Source organism: Aspergillus mulundensis, assembly GCF_003369625.1.
Source record: "Aspergillus mulundensis strain DSM 5745 chromosome Unknown scaffold_1, whole genome shotgun sequence".
In the NCBI taxonomy this organism is placed as follows: Eukaryota; Fungi; Ascomycota; class Eurotiomycetes; order Eurotiales; family Aspergillaceae; genus Aspergillus; species Aspergillus mulundensis.
The window spans coordinates 404984-419707 of NW_020797889.1; the positions used below are offsets into that span (position 1 = coordinate 404984).

At 53.2% G+C, this 14724-nt stretch overlaps 3 protein-coding genes across 3 annotated transcripts; 1 reads left to right on the forward strand and 2 right to left on the reverse strand.

Annotated features, from left to right (window-relative positions):
• Positions 1-99: 99 nt before the first annotated feature.
• Positions 100-1496, forward strand: DSM5745_01689 (putative cell division protein kinase (Ctk1); the record flags this gene model as incomplete). The annotated part of the gene is made up of 5 exons (XM_026743705.1): positions 100-155; positions 205-307; positions 355-1170; positions 1219-1374; positions 1440-1496. The coding sequence occupies 5 exons, from the start codon at positions 100-102 to the stop codon at positions 1494-1496; spliced, it is 1188 nt and encodes a 395-aa protein (XP_026606868.1).
• Positions 1497-2721: 1225 nt separating this feature from the next.
• On the reverse strand, positions 2722-5781 carry DSM5745_01690 (uncharacterized protein; the record flags this gene model as incomplete). Its single annotated transcript, XM_026743706.1, has 7 exons — positions 2722-3489; positions 3553-3807; positions 3840-4111; positions 4216-4319; positions 4507-4603; positions 4660-4840; positions 4918-5781. 7 exons carry the CDS (start codon positions 5779-5781, stop codon positions 2722-2724), a joined length of 2541 nt encoding a protein of 846 aa, XP_026606869.1.
• A 158-nt stretch (positions 5782-5939) lies between these two features.
• Positions 5940-14403, reverse strand: DSM5745_01691 (type I polyketide synthase; the record flags this gene model as incomplete). Its single annotated transcript, XM_026743707.1, has 8 exons — positions 5940-8941; positions 8998-9094; positions 9155-11829; positions 11875-11990; positions 12043-12380; positions 12433-12545; positions 13158-13795; positions 13847-14403. 8 exons carry the CDS (start codon positions 14401-14403, stop codon positions 5940-5942), a joined length of 7536 nt encoding a protein of 2511 aa, XP_026606870.1.
• Positions 14404-14724: the final 321 nt, after the last annotated feature.

The window sequence follows — 14724 nt, forward strand, 5'->3', positions numbered from 1 at the left end:
GTTCTCGTACTCTATATAGTTGGTGGGGAGCGTCAGGTGATCTGCGAATCGGATCTTCTCTTTTGTTGGCGTTGGTCCCGCTATCATCTTAACTCAACCATGGAGTGGAAAAAGACCCTTGGTTTTACAGACCGCTTGAGAACAATCCAATCTCTGTAAGTGCTGCGCGGGAGATAGATGCATCAACCTAATAAGCGTCACCAGGACCACTGCATACCAGCAAGCATCCTCTTCCGCAGCCTTCGCCGAAGCACAAACACAAGCTCGAAAGCTCGAGAGCGAGGCATATGAACAAGCCACATCAAAAGTCAGTATTTTGAAACCCGAAATTTAGAAAGGCTCTAACTCGCGCAGGAGGAGTATGACCGAATCTATCAAGCGGCACTTGACGCCGCAGAGGCCACGGTCTCGGAAGCAGCAGATGCAGAGCTAGATGACACAAACGCATCCAGCCAGGAAACCGGCACAAAGATCGGCCATTATACAGACAGCACCCACATCTTCGACGGCCTGCACTCCACCATCTACAGATCCAAATCCCAGAGCGGCGCCCTCGTTGCGCTGAAAATCACAACCCCGCACCTCCTGGAACCGCCACACGATGCCCAGCGCGAGGCCCAACTGCTACGCGAAGCAGCTAGCGAGCACATCATTCCCCTGCTAGAGACATTCAAGCTTGACGGCGGCCGATTCATCCTCGTGTTTCCGTACAAGAGGCATGATTTCGAGACCCTCCTCCGCCGAGGCACGTTGACAGCCGCGCAGACAAAAACTATCCTACGCGACATGTTCAGCGCGATAGCCGCGTGCCACGAAACAGGGATAATCCATCGCGACATCAAGCCCTCGAACATCCTAGTGGACTCTCCGAGCGGACCAGCGTATCTGGCTGATTTCGGGATCGCTTGGCGAGAAGGGAGCATTGAGGCCGAACCCGCCGACAAGAAGATCACCGACGTCGGGACGACATGCTATCGGCCGCCAGAGGTACTGTTCGGGTACAAGGGATACGGACCGGCTCTGGACCTTTGGGCTGCGGGGTGCGTCGTCGCAGAGGCAGTGGCCGTGGGCCATAAACCGCTTTTTGACGCAGGGCCTGTCGGGAGCGATCTTTCCTTGATTCAGTCTATCTTTACGACACTGGGCACACCGGATGAGCAGAGCTGGCCGGTAAGTTCTTCTTCCAGTGTATTAGTTCATATTGACAAGCCCGCCCAGGAAACCGCGAAGCTCCCAGACTGGGGCAAGATCGAGTTCTACAAGTACCCGGCTCAACCGTGGGATGAGGTTTTGAAGGGCGCATCTTCAAACGGGCGTGACCTTGTAAGCAAATTGGTGCGGTACGAGAGTGGCCATCGTCTCTCCGCTGTAGAGGTGAGTTCCTAGTCATTGATTATCGATTATTGTGGCTTGAAGCTGATACTGCTGGGTTACCCTAGGCTTTAAACCACCCATATTTCTCTAGTGGCAGTGCGAAATCTACAACGACTGATTAAGACTTAAAAAGTTGATTTTACCCATTGTTTATACCTGTAGACCCTCCTAGAAGACCATGGGCATGGCTTAGGTACTGCCCTAGGGGACCTAGGCTAGCTATAGGGCACCTGTCTACTTAAAGCGTGTTCGGTAACGCTCAAATAAGGTTAATCAGTGGCGTTTTATAAGAAAAAAAGAAAAATGCCCCTGCTCGGGATTGAACCGAGGACCTCACCATGGCTGTATACTGATTGATAAGCAACAAATCCTACGAGTGGCGCGCTCATACCACTGAGCTACAAGGGCAACATGGTACATTTTAATCAGCATAAATTATACATAAAAATTAATACAACCATGCATAAAATTAAACTTCCATATCCGCCGTCATAGGCATATTGTGCATTGTAGCAGCAGCAGCAGCAGCAGCAGCAGCAGTAGTAGTAGTAGTAGTAGTAGTAGTAGTAGTAGTAGTAGTATTTAACGCCCCGGGGATTGCTAGGTATTGTGCACTGTGCAATATGCGGCCAGCATGTTTTGGTCTCTGACCCACAATGTCAAAGCGAACATTTATGCCTTGAACATACCGCATGAAGCATCAATTGCGTTCAAAATAATAACTGGAAACTGCTGCAAGTTTCTGCTATTAATAGCGTAGAGCTGCTGAGATGTTAGTGGTTCCCTGGTTGATTTTATGGATAGGGAGCTCGGAAGTTAGGGCAAGGATGGAGTTCGCCAATAGTAACCGCAGCACGTTCGCAACACCCTCTTCAAAGCAGCAGCTAACCCTTGAGAAGCTGGCCTACTGAGTTTGGTGCTGTTCTTCCAGGAGTGTCGGGTACACTTAAGTGCTTAGGCAACCTTGGAATAGTGTCTCTTGTATTGATGCTATGCAGATAAACCAGGTAGAGGGCAGTAATTCACAACCACATGCTACCTCATTATTCTGATCGGATTCATCATCGTGGTCGCACTGTCAAAGTTTATCCCAGGCTTGATATACGCCGAATGCTTTCCTGCGGCCTATGGAATAATACCCTGGGTAGTGGCCTGATCCTCTGCAATGTGCACGGTCTCCAGCGCCCGTCACAACTGGCAGGAGTCATCACTTAGCGACGGGTCAATCGCAAATACCGAGACTCTCCCTCTCCAAGAACCGCCGACAGGCTCCCTCCTGCCTTGACAGTGGTTACATTTCCAGACCAAACATCCGTTGCTCTGTACCGCGTCCGCGTCAGGCCCAGATCAGCAAGGGTGATTTGACACAAGCTGCGGCCCAGTTCCAATCGTAGCATAGCCACCCTCAACCAGATTGAGATCCAGGTTTGTCAACAGAGCATAGACCTGGCCCTCATCGTCGGGTCCAGAGATCCAGGCTTGCAGCTGCATTGCTTGGTTACTTCCGGTGCCTGGGTTCCGTAGCTGCATCGGGTACTGGCTACAGAACTCTGAGGCGTCAATGGACGCCTGGGAAGTAGTCAGGTGTCTGCCGAGCTTGTCGAGGTTCTTCATGTCGGAGCCTAAGAGGAGGTTGGAGGATGAGCCGATCCAGTGGCTCATGAGGGTGATGCGCTGTCCGTCTGTCACGCCGGTCACGTTGCTTGGGCTTCCGACGAACAGCTGGTCCAGGTTCGCTCGCAGCCTGACGGGTCCGCCTTCGAGAAGTTGGAGGTTGACGAACTGGCGGTACTTCTCGATGGTCCGCTGCACCTTATACATGTCGACAAACACATACTTGTTACCGTAGCTGTTGATGTCGGTGTCGACGCGGATGCTGTCCGCATTGTCCGACCAGATGCTCCAGTATGGCTCGCTGCGACAAACATCAGAGGAAAGGTCGAGACGGATCTGTCGGCCGCTGCTCTCGATGGCGCGGTGATATGCGATGGCGGTCCCGCTGAGGTTACCGGGCATGCCGTTGCCCTCGGTGTTGGATCCAGGCGTCACATAATCGAGCTTGATCATGTCGACACCCCAGGATGCCCAGAGTTTGATCAACTCATCGTGCCAGAGCTGGGTGTTTGGGTTGTTGTGTCAAAGTAGCAGTTGTTGTTTGTATCCACCACATCGATAAACGTCCATCCGATGGTAATATTGGTGCCCATGATAGTCTTGTTGCGCGCATCGCAGCGGACACCAGGCTGTTATAGAGACCCAGCCTAAGTCTGATACTGTGAAGGTACTCGGTGAGGGCAGGGATATCGAATCGAACAGTTCTGGGTTGTAGACCACGCGGCCGTACTCGTCGGTGTTGTCTTGATTCCAGCCGCCGTCGATGTTGCACAGATCGTACCCAGCGGCGCGAATGTCAGGATCAGCCAAGACTGTGCACTACTGAACAATAAAATCCTGATTGATCCCACGGTTTCCGAGCACCTCAAGGGGATAGCTGGAAGTCGTGCGTGGCGTAGCTTGGACGCCCCAGGGATTCCAACCTTTCTCGGGGCGCCCCCGGAGACGGCATTCGTCGGTAGTGATGGAGAGGTGCGGTCCTTCAGCAGAGGATTTGGATAGACTAGACAATCAGTATAGATTGATTCTTGTCCCCCTGGTGGCGCGTTCGCAAGGGCAAAGTCCAGGATGCCGAAAAGGTAGTCACTTGTCTGGCAAACAAGGATGTTCTCGACGAAGAGCTCTATCGGTCTGTGATGCTGATGGTTGAGACGAATCGACGGAGAAGAGCATGCATGAAGACGTCGGGTACACCGACTGTTTCAAAGAAAACAATCTACCGCGCACCGAGATTGCTTGTATGGGCTGGGCACCCTCCCTGTGCTGTGGCTTCATCATCGCGGTCTTTGCAATGTACTTCTTGAGCTGGCCGGTCTTCACGCAAACAATGCCTACAAGATGAGCGTGGGCTGCATATCCTAATGAACCTGATCTTTATCCCTAAGTCTCTCATGTGGACCGCGGGCTTCTACTGAATATGTGAAGGGCGAGATGAAATGCCATGAATAACCGAATGGATGACTGGTCTAGCTAGGATGAAGCTATTCGGAGATGATGATCTCTGTGGGCGGGACTAACCGAAAGGGGGAAGACGTGTTAGAGCCAGACCTGGCAAGCGGCCACGTGACCTCGGCCTGGACCCCATCGTTTGCTCGTTTGTCTTCATCCGCACACTCTCTTTATATTATTATTCTCCGATGGGTTGCGATTCATCAATGAATATGTCTTGACCTTCTTCTCCACGTGGCCAATGCTCGTCGAGGAATCGCGTGCCTTCGCGAACCCAATCCGCGTCTCTTCGGGTGTTGATGTCGAAAAGATGCTCCCCTGGGCAGGGGCTTAGATGCACTGGCACATCCGGTTGAGTTGCGCGAAGGCGAGCAGCAAATCCGGAGGAGCAAATGAACGGGCACTGCAAGACACAATGCCGCAGCGGCACTAATTAGCTTTTTCCCTGGGCTGGAAAGACAGGAAGCCTGGGAAACATACCATAGTGTCATTCGTTCCGTGTACAATCCAGACAGGCGCCATCGGGTGACCCCCTTTGTCTAGCAAGTCCATCATGCCCTCGATGACTGGCTTACCTTCACTAGAGCGCATCCCAAACAAGCGAGGCAAAAATGCCTGTTGAGCAATGCACAATAACAACTCCCACATATCCGAAGTGGGCTCGCACCCTGTTCGAATGCTGCCGCGAGGAATACCTTTGATATAAGCCCGGATTTTCCCCAATGCCTCTCTAGGCGGCGGAGGGCTTCGACCCATGAAGACCCGCGGTCGCGGTACCTTGTACTCCGGAGCCGTGGCGTCTAGGGGAGCGGAGATCGATATCACTGCCCTGATTTTCACTTCTTCTTCAAGCTCTTGTCTCTCGTCCGTGTCCGGGAGTGTGCCCTGCGGAGACAGCATGGTATTCGAATGGAGTGCACAGTAAACTGAGATAAACCCACCCGAACTTTCGCCACAGCATAAAATATCGCTGATATCTGGTCGTGGGAGGGCTCTTTGTTTCATGTACTGCGGCAGCATTTTCATCCATTCCCAAAAGTGCGCTACGTCGCTCAGTATGTCAGCCCCGTTTGATTCGGGCAGAAGTCGATAGTCCGGTGTGACGATAATTGCTTCGCGATCAAGAGCAAGGTCCAGCAACCACTGTGCGAACCAGGGCTCATACATTCGATGCCCGACGACGAAGCCGCCGCCATGCCAGCGGACCATGACTGGGTATCTTTTGTCTTGAGCCCCAGGCGAACGCAATATGCTCTTTGGGACCAAAACAGTGGCCTCAAGCGGAACTCCGTTTATGATACGGTATGGCAAGTCGACGCGAGTGAACGGGGCAAATCGAGACATCTTTCATGTTTGATCTGAAAACGACATAAATCGAGTTGAAAAGAAACTTGGATTCCCCTTTGATTTTATGGGAAGGCGAACTAACTTATAGTTCTCTGGACATTCATTGCACCTATCTGATCTAGTCTAAAGCCAGGGCCAATCTACAGCCGATACGCCTACTTCGTGAATCGTTCGTGAAGCCGCTTGGCCGCCATTTCTCCAATTCGCTGTATGCTCCCTCCATTCATGAGCTCCAACACCGACACATCGACCCCTAGATTCTGTTTCCACCAGTTTCTCAGCTCAATGGCCACTAACGAGTCTACGCCGGCCGCTGACAGCGTCAGACCTGTATCCAACGGCTCTTCGTCGTCCCTGCGCATCAGAAATTTCGCTACTCGATCTCGGATCTGGCCAGCAAGGAACTGGATTGCGTCTGGCTCCTCCAGTTGGCGTGGGCTCTCAGACACTGCCGCTAGGAACGGGGCCATGCCGCTTGTAGCTGCCGTACTATCTATCGCGACGGTCTCAATGTTCCGGTATATTGCCATCCGGGGATCTCGTTTCCAGATGATATTGTTCTGTGGGTCCATGATAGGCAGCCGACACTCGAGGGCCTGAGTTATATGGCTTGGGTTATGATAATGGATGCCATTTGTGCCTATAAACTCCTTCTTTGCAGCAGGAGCCATAGCCGACCGAGCAATGGTGAGATGCAACGCCTCCAGAAAGTCGGTTTCTGAGATGAGTCGGCCAGACATGGCGAGCATCGTGTCCTTGGCTGCCGGAGTACGGCTAATGAATCCCACATCGTCTACTGCTCCTATATCCAGCACCGAGGCTGCCAAACCACGATCATGACGATACTGCACGAAGGCATCCATGAAAGAGTTGGACGCGGCGTAGTTTGCCTGGCCGTAATATCCAACTATCCCACAAATTGAAGAGAACAAAACAAAGAAGTCGAGATGCTGGTCTGCCAACGCATTATGCAGATTCCACGTGCCTTGCACCCTTGGTCCGATCACCGCTTGGTACGTTTCCAAGTCCATGTCGAGAACGCCAATATCGCGGAGGATCATGGCCATCTGCATTACACCGGCAATGGGCGCGGTGGCTGTTGCTACTACTTCATTGACCAACTTGTCATCAGCCACGTCGCCGGCAAATGCTTGCACCTCACATCCCATCAATCGCGATTCTTCGATGAAGGCTGGATCATCTCCTCCCTTCCCAGCAGATCTAGAGAGGAATATGATGTTCTTCGCCCCATATGCGGCCATCCACGTGGCAATCGCTCGCCCAAGTCCCCCCATTCCGCCAACGAGCAGATACGATCGGTCGCCGCGGAATGTCGGGGTGGGAATGGCTGGAGCCCATGGGAGCTGTCCTTCATCCCCGGGGAACTTGACCACAATCTTTCCCACATGCGTGCCCTGCTGCATGCACCTGAAGGCGTCCTCAACTTCTGTGGCGTCGAAGATGGTTGTTGGATGGATTGGTTTAATATGTCCTTTCGAATATAGGTCGAGCATCAGTTGCATCAGTCGGCCACCCGTAGCCCTTCGAAGCCCAACATGCCGGGAGACATCAATCCCAAAGAATGTCCTGTTATCCTCAAATTTGTCCAGGGCAAGTTGGGCGTGACCGATCATATCGCGTTTCCCAATCTCAACCATACATCCGTTCGCGGCAACGCACTCCCAAGTCGTATGCAACAATTCACCCGACACAGAGTTCAGCACGCAGTCAACGCCGACACCGTCTGTGGCAACCATAAGGTCGTCGTAGAAGCTGGTGTCTCGTGAGTGGAAAATACGTTCACGCTGGATCCCAAATTCGCGCATGAGGAACTGTGCCTTTTCCTCAGATCCCACAGTGCAATAGACTTCCGCGCCAATCCAGCGCGAGACATAAATAGCTGCAATACCTATACCCCCGGCCGCAGCATGTATCAGGATTGACTGACCCTTCTCCAGCTGGGCTTTGTCCACTAGACCCAGGAGAACCGTCACATACACTGATGGCATTGTAGCGGCGTCCTCGAAACTGAGACTGTTAGGGATGCGCAGGGTAAATTTCCCGGGCCGCTGGACCTGGGTCGCTAAGCCGGTGGAGCTGGTTCCCAGAACCATGACGCGATCCCCAGGTCGGACATGGTCGATGTCCGCTCCAATTTTGCTTACATACCCAGCACCCTCCAGGCCGAATGTGTCGAAACCGTTCCCGAGAGCATCGGCGCCATGCACCAGACCCATAGCAATGAGCACATCAGTGAAGTTGAGACCTACAGCCTTGACCTGGACCTGTACTTCGTCGTCCGCGAGGGCCGGAAGAGGCTGGCCAGACCAATGCAATGATTGCAGTAGTCCACGCTTCTGGATGAGGAGCGCCTTGGTGTCTGGCTCCAAAGGAGCGGCCTTCCGCAGAGCATTTGGCACTGTGTACCAGTGGAAACGTCCAACGTGGATTTCTCCATCCACCCAGGCATACTCAAGGTCCGGATCGAGTGTACTTGTCATGTCGTCCTTACCCCGTTGGACCTTCTTCATGACATCCACGACTGCCTTAGCCGCCCCCGACAGGTTCCAATCTTCCAGCTCTAGCGTCGCCAGGGGCATGGCAAGTTCTGATCGGATAGTCCTTGCCATTCCCAAGATCAGGGCCGCATGCGGATCCTTCGAATTGACTTGAGCAGGGTTTGTGAGCCATACAACTGCAGCCTGCTGGAGTGTTTCGATGGCCTTGATGAAGCGGTCCCAGTCTTCCCCTCTTGGCTTGTTAAGTAGTATCCCGTCAAGATCGATAAACGAAATCATGTCTTGATTAGGTGGCGGCGCATCCCCAATGCCCCATTGGTGATGTTTCACGCAATGACCTTGCTCTTTCAAAAGTCCCTCAACCTGCAAGGCCAGAGGATGGATCCTGGATGAGCCCGATAGCAGGGTAATGTCTCCCATGTACGCCAGGTCGATCGCCGGTCTTGAGATGATATTTGCGTTGACATGGAACGGACGCTCATTGTCCAAAGTCACTGCTTCGCATCCACTGAAACCTGCGGCGCGGAGCTTCTCGTCCCATACTTCGGTTGGCAAATATGGAGCCTCCACGCGGCCGTCTGCCTCACCTAGCCACCAGCCCACAAACAGGCCCATAATGTAAACCATACTACTGGTCACTACCAACTCTGTCAGCGTTTTGCCCTGTCTAATAGCACGGAATGAGTGGTCAAACCTGGAGAAAGCTCTTGTAGGAACAACCGACCCTGGTCAGCCAAGAGCGTTCGTACATTGCATAACGTCTCATGCAAGATAGGCGTCGCGTGAAGAACCTACCGGAGTATCAGTAAGTCGCTTCCTCCAGGCAGAAATGGGTACGGGGTAAAACGTACATTTGAGGCAATGATAAGGTCATAATCTCCCGCCTTGAACCCTTGAGCAACTGGGTCCTTTGAGATATCAAGCACCTTGTATTCCATTCCGGAGTACTCTTTGAAACGCTCTTGTGCAGCCACGAAGAAACCCGAGGATATGTCGGTAAAAGTGTACTGGAAGTACAGTCTCTCGCCAAACTCGGATTGAAGCGCTTGAAGGATCTTCGACGTAAGACCCCCGGTGCCGGCCCCGATCTCCAGGATCCGGAGTTGCGGATGCGCATGACCCAGCAGCTGGAAGAACTCGCTTACGTCCCAGACATTGTTCATCCAATCGTATATGCCTGCGAGTGTACCATCGTGGATTAGTAGATCCAGGAAATCGGTCTTCCCCTCGAACACATTGACCAGCTGGTCGTATGTGCGCCAAACAGATTCGGCCATGGCTCCTACACCAGCAGTCTTACACTCCTCTAAAAGCTGGGGAATGAGCCTTTGGCGCTCGTTTGATGTCATATGTACTAATTCCACGGTGTCGACCAGTGGGTATCCCGGTTCCCTAAAGCGGGAGATCTGAGATTTCATCCACTTTCGGTACTTCTCGAAATGCGGCTGCGTGGCTTCTACTCCCTCAAGGCTTGGATTGGACTCCAACGCGCAGAGAACATAAAGCTTTTCCACCAGCGCTGTCTGCTCTCGGAAGTCGTAAATCGGCCGCGTGAGCTTGGCTACGTCGAGGAAGGATACATCCGGCTTCCAGTCAAGTTGGAGGGCCGTGAGTTCGGGACCATCCTCTTCAGAAGGAAGCGGAGTGCCCCGGAAGCCCTTGAGAACAAGCACATTCTCACCATCGTTTGTAACTGCATAGGATTGCCCTTCAACTCCTTCCCGACCGGCCGCTGCACTGTGGCTAGACGTAGTGGTCTTGACATGGATTTCCTGTCCGGCTCCAACACCAACGTACAGCTCTTTGATGAATGTGGGCAGGAATGATTTGCTGAAAGAGCTATATATGCCCTTGAACGCGGCCACGGTCCATGATTGGAGCATGATATCCAGCGTGGTTGGGTGCAGCGGGTACGAGGACTCGGACCCGTCACCTGGGGCGTCTGCGATGTCCAATACCGCGCTTCTTTCTGTCACTCCGGCAGTGATATTTTTCAATCCCATGAAGCGCGGACCATAATTGAGCCCGACGCGGTTCAATGTTGTATACCAGCGACTGGCTGACACTTTTCTCGGGAGAGGCACCGGCACTCTCTTCATAGAGGCTGGTGGAGACTTTGACGCACGCCCACGACGCACGAGACCTGAGCAGTGCTTGCTCCATGCCGATCCGTCATGAGAGACTATCGAGAACTCGTACCAGTCGCTGTCGAGACTAGCCGTCAGCCTCTGTGGGCGGAGGGTTGTGACCATCTCCTTCGAGTCCTCCACCTGAAGAACCAACGCCTGACGGAGCTCAACCTCTTTAACCGTATAGTCGCTTAGACTATTCAGCTCACCCAGCTGGCAAGCAGCTGCACCGGCCATGGCAATATATCCTGCGCCTGGGAAGACAATGTCATTTCCCACACAATGGTCCTTGAGCCAAGGAACATCGCGAACGCGGATCTCATTGCGCCACGTTGGAGAGATGTCAGACGAGTCTAGAGTGCGAGAGCCCAGAAGATCATGCGGCGCATGTCGGCGGAACCGCCAATTGTGCATTACCCGCGTCTCCGCCCAGTATGCGCGCTCGTAATGCCATGGGTATGGCGGAAGATCCGAGAGTACGCGACCTGCGGGCTCGGAAGGAAGAGTAACAGGTAAGCCAGCTGCGAATAGCTGGCCGACTGTGGAGAGAAGAGCGCGTGTGTCGTTCTCGCCTCGAGTCAGGGTCGGGATGTGCTGCACGGAGATGCCTGTTTCTTGGTAGGTTTGGCGCAAGGGTCCGCGAAGGGCATGGTGCGGTCCAACTTCTACGTGGACCATGCGGGGCGATTCCTTCAATAGGGCTTTGACCGCCGTATGGAAGAGGACTGGGTTCTCGAGGTTCTCCTGCCAGTAACAAGGTCCGAAGTCGGAAGCGCTTGACAGTACTTTGCCGCCATATACGCTGGAGTAGAAAGGAATCCTGGGCGAACCCGTCACAATGTGTTTGGAGATGAGCTCTCGGTACGTGTCACCAACGATTTTCATGTGCTCTAATAATTGGTAAGCAAACTCGGCTGGTCTGTACGAGGCAAGAGTCTTACCCGAATGATAGGCCATTTCCACGGCGAGCTTTCGTACGAAGGCCTGGTCATTGTGACTCTTTATCGCGCCCAGAACCTGTCGCAGGACTTCCGTGTCGCCTGACAATGTAACGCTAGAACCGCTGTTCTCACAAGCGACTCCGACACCGATCAACCCTGATAAGAATGGCAGGACCGCGTCCTTTCCAAGTCCAACGGCTGCCATGGCCCCTGCCTTGGAAGGATTCTTACACACAAACCCCCGGTAGTAGGCAGCTATCAAGGCACCCTCTTTCGACAAGGCACCCGCGGCGTATGCTGCAGCAATCTCGCCGCTTGAATGTCCAACCACAGCTGCGGGAATGATACCCCAAGAAGCCAGGAGGTCAACGACTGCGATTTGAACAGCCGTGCAAAGCGGTTGCGACAATTCTGCTTTTGCGAGTTGCGTCTTGTCAACGCATGAGAAGAGGATATCTGACCTGTCAGCATTCGTGCGGCTACTATGTTTTAGTAACTAACCTTCAATTGACCAGGCGGGTGCATCGCCATCCAGCCCTTGAAGAGCCTGGTCCATGGATCGTATGTTTGCCAGGAACGAAGGATAGTCGACCATAAGCTGTCGACCCATCTGCACCCTGGACACAGTCAGTATCATCAATGCCCAAGGAGCTGACAAGATGAAATTACCATTGAGCGCCCTGTCCCGTGAAGATAAACGCCGCTTGCTCGATGCCTTGGGATGCAACAGCTGCCGGCTCACCTAATGCATCCGTGCCTTCAGTGATGACGGAGAAGGCTCTATACTTCAGACGCTCTCGCCGCTCCGCCAAAGTGTACGCCACATCCGCCAATCTTTCCGGATGCTTTGTGATATATTCTGCGTGACTTTTGACCATGTCCTTGAGCGCTTCTGGGCGTCCTGCGGAGAACAACAACAGCGTCGGTTGCTGCTTTGGCTCTTGGATGGCTGGCGGAATAGTACTGGGGACCTCCAGGTTGAACGAGGCGGCAGAGTCGATAATGAACTATATGGTATCTGTCAGGCTGCATTTGATAAGGGGGAGTTGCTCAACTTACATGGGCGTTGGACCCTCCTATTCCGTACGACCCAATACTCATACGCTCAGCACGTCCTTCCGGCCAGGGAGTTGCTTCCACCGGAACGACCAGCTTGGCCCTTTCCCATGGGACTGGGTGGGAGTGGCCGAGTGGGCGGTCACAGGGGCCTTGTCTAGGTACAGGGCCGTGGGTTCAAATCCCACTCCTACCAATACAACTCCCACGTCGAAATTTGGCCTCTCTATACAAAAAGAGGCCTTAATATCTACGCTCCCCCCGGAGCCACGACCTCCAGCCCCCCCTAGGGCTTCTATACCTCCGCGCCTTTTTACCCGCTACCCTAAGCCCTAAGTTGGCCTTGAACCACCAATCTTCCTCGGTTAGGAAGATATAACCTCCGCGCCTTTAAGGCCTCAAAATCCGCGCTCCCCCGAGCCTTAACAAAACAGTGCAAACGGCTATATGTCGGGACGATTGCACATAATAACCCACGAGAATTCGCAAGTGGCTATCTAGGCAATGGATATTGTTAAGGGAACTTAGACATAGGGGAAGGAACTTTGGACCTGTATCTTATCTATCCTAGCGTCAGCCCGCCTCCATACCCCAAGGGAGGTTGGGAAAGGGTGTCAAACCAGCCTTAGTACCCCCGAGGCGTTAAATATCACTACTACTACTACTACTTCCCATGGGACTGCGATTGTGAGCAGATCTTAGCGGTACAGAGGGTGGGAAGCACTGACTTGCGGGGTTTGGATTATTGAACTTGATGTTCGGAAGAATGGTTCGATGTTCGAGCGAAAGCACAGCTTTCATCACGCTTGTAATCGCTGCGGCCCCTTCGCTGTGTCCCAGATTTGGCTTCACAGCCCCCAGATATGCTCCGTACTCGCCAAAACAGCGTGCAATCGCCTCCACTTCTATTGGGTCTCCAACTGGTGTCCCAGTACCATGCGCTTCGACCATCGCTGTCTGGGACATGTCTAGACCAGCTAAAGCGTATGCCTTTCTAATGATGGTTTCATGGGCATCCGGGTTGGGATTTGCCATTCCACCTTTGGATCGTCCATCGGCCCCAGCAGCCGAAGAGCGGATGACAGCGCGGATAGGGTTGCCGTCACGAATGGCCTCGTCAAGTCGTTTGATGTATAGCGCTGTAACTGCTTCGCCACGGGCATATCCATCTGCGGTGGCGTCGAAGGACTTTGATGAGCCTTCTGGCGATAAAGCCATGAGCAGACTCATGGACACCGTGAGACCAGGGGCTAGGATCAGATTTGTGCCGGCCACGACAGCCGACGAGATGTGCCCTCTACGAATTGCCTCCAACGCCTCATGAAGGCCAATACCGGCAGACGAGCAGGCTGTCTTGTACATGACACTATACCGAATCAGCATTGCTAAGAGATCGCTTTTGCAAAATTTCGCATACCTTGGGCCTCGGAGATCATATTCATACGATACGCGGTTCGCCAGCGCAAAGTCCAGCGTCCCCATCATCAGGTACGGGTGGAAGAAGTTGCTGTCCTTGTGGTGTATCTCCTGCCAGTCCTCTGTGAACATACCAACATACGTACCAATCGGTTTCCCACGCCAGTTCTCGCCCGCCCGCTCCAAAGCCTCGCGGACCACCTCGAGGACGAGTCTCTGATTCGGGTCCATCAATTCGGCTTCGGCGGCAGCGGCCGTAAACATGGAGTGATCGAATTGAGCGAAATCGACATCGTCAAGGAAATATCCATGCTTGGTAATGACTGTCCCCGGCTTCCCGTGTGGACTGTAGTACGCGTTGACATTATATCGATTTGCTGGTGTGACCGAGCGGGCGTCGCCTTTGTTCACCAAAAACCGATACAGGGCTTCGTCGTCGCGAATGCCGCCTGGTAATCTCATCGCCATGCTGCAGATTGCCACTGGGACAGCTTCAGCATGGCCATTGGTGTAGCGGTGGGCTTGCGAATGGCTCGTGCCATTGCTGTAACCGTTCATGGTGCAAATGTTGAATGTTCTTGGTGCTCACTCGCCTTTCAGCTCAACTTCAGAGAGGAGACTATATAGGGCTCTGGCTCTGGCGATATCTTTTCGATTTCCAAGCTACTGCTGATCATCGATATTGTGCTACTGGCACGCACTACTAGCATGTTTGGGGTAGATCCACCCACGCGCATACCTAGCCCCGGCGCTGCTCGACTATCTCGCAATCCAAGGCATACATCAAACTAGCGTGTCTTAGGACATTTCATGGAATGGAATTCTACGAAACCCCTGCTAGCACTATATCCTATCCGACGACAAGGATTCGTCAGATTA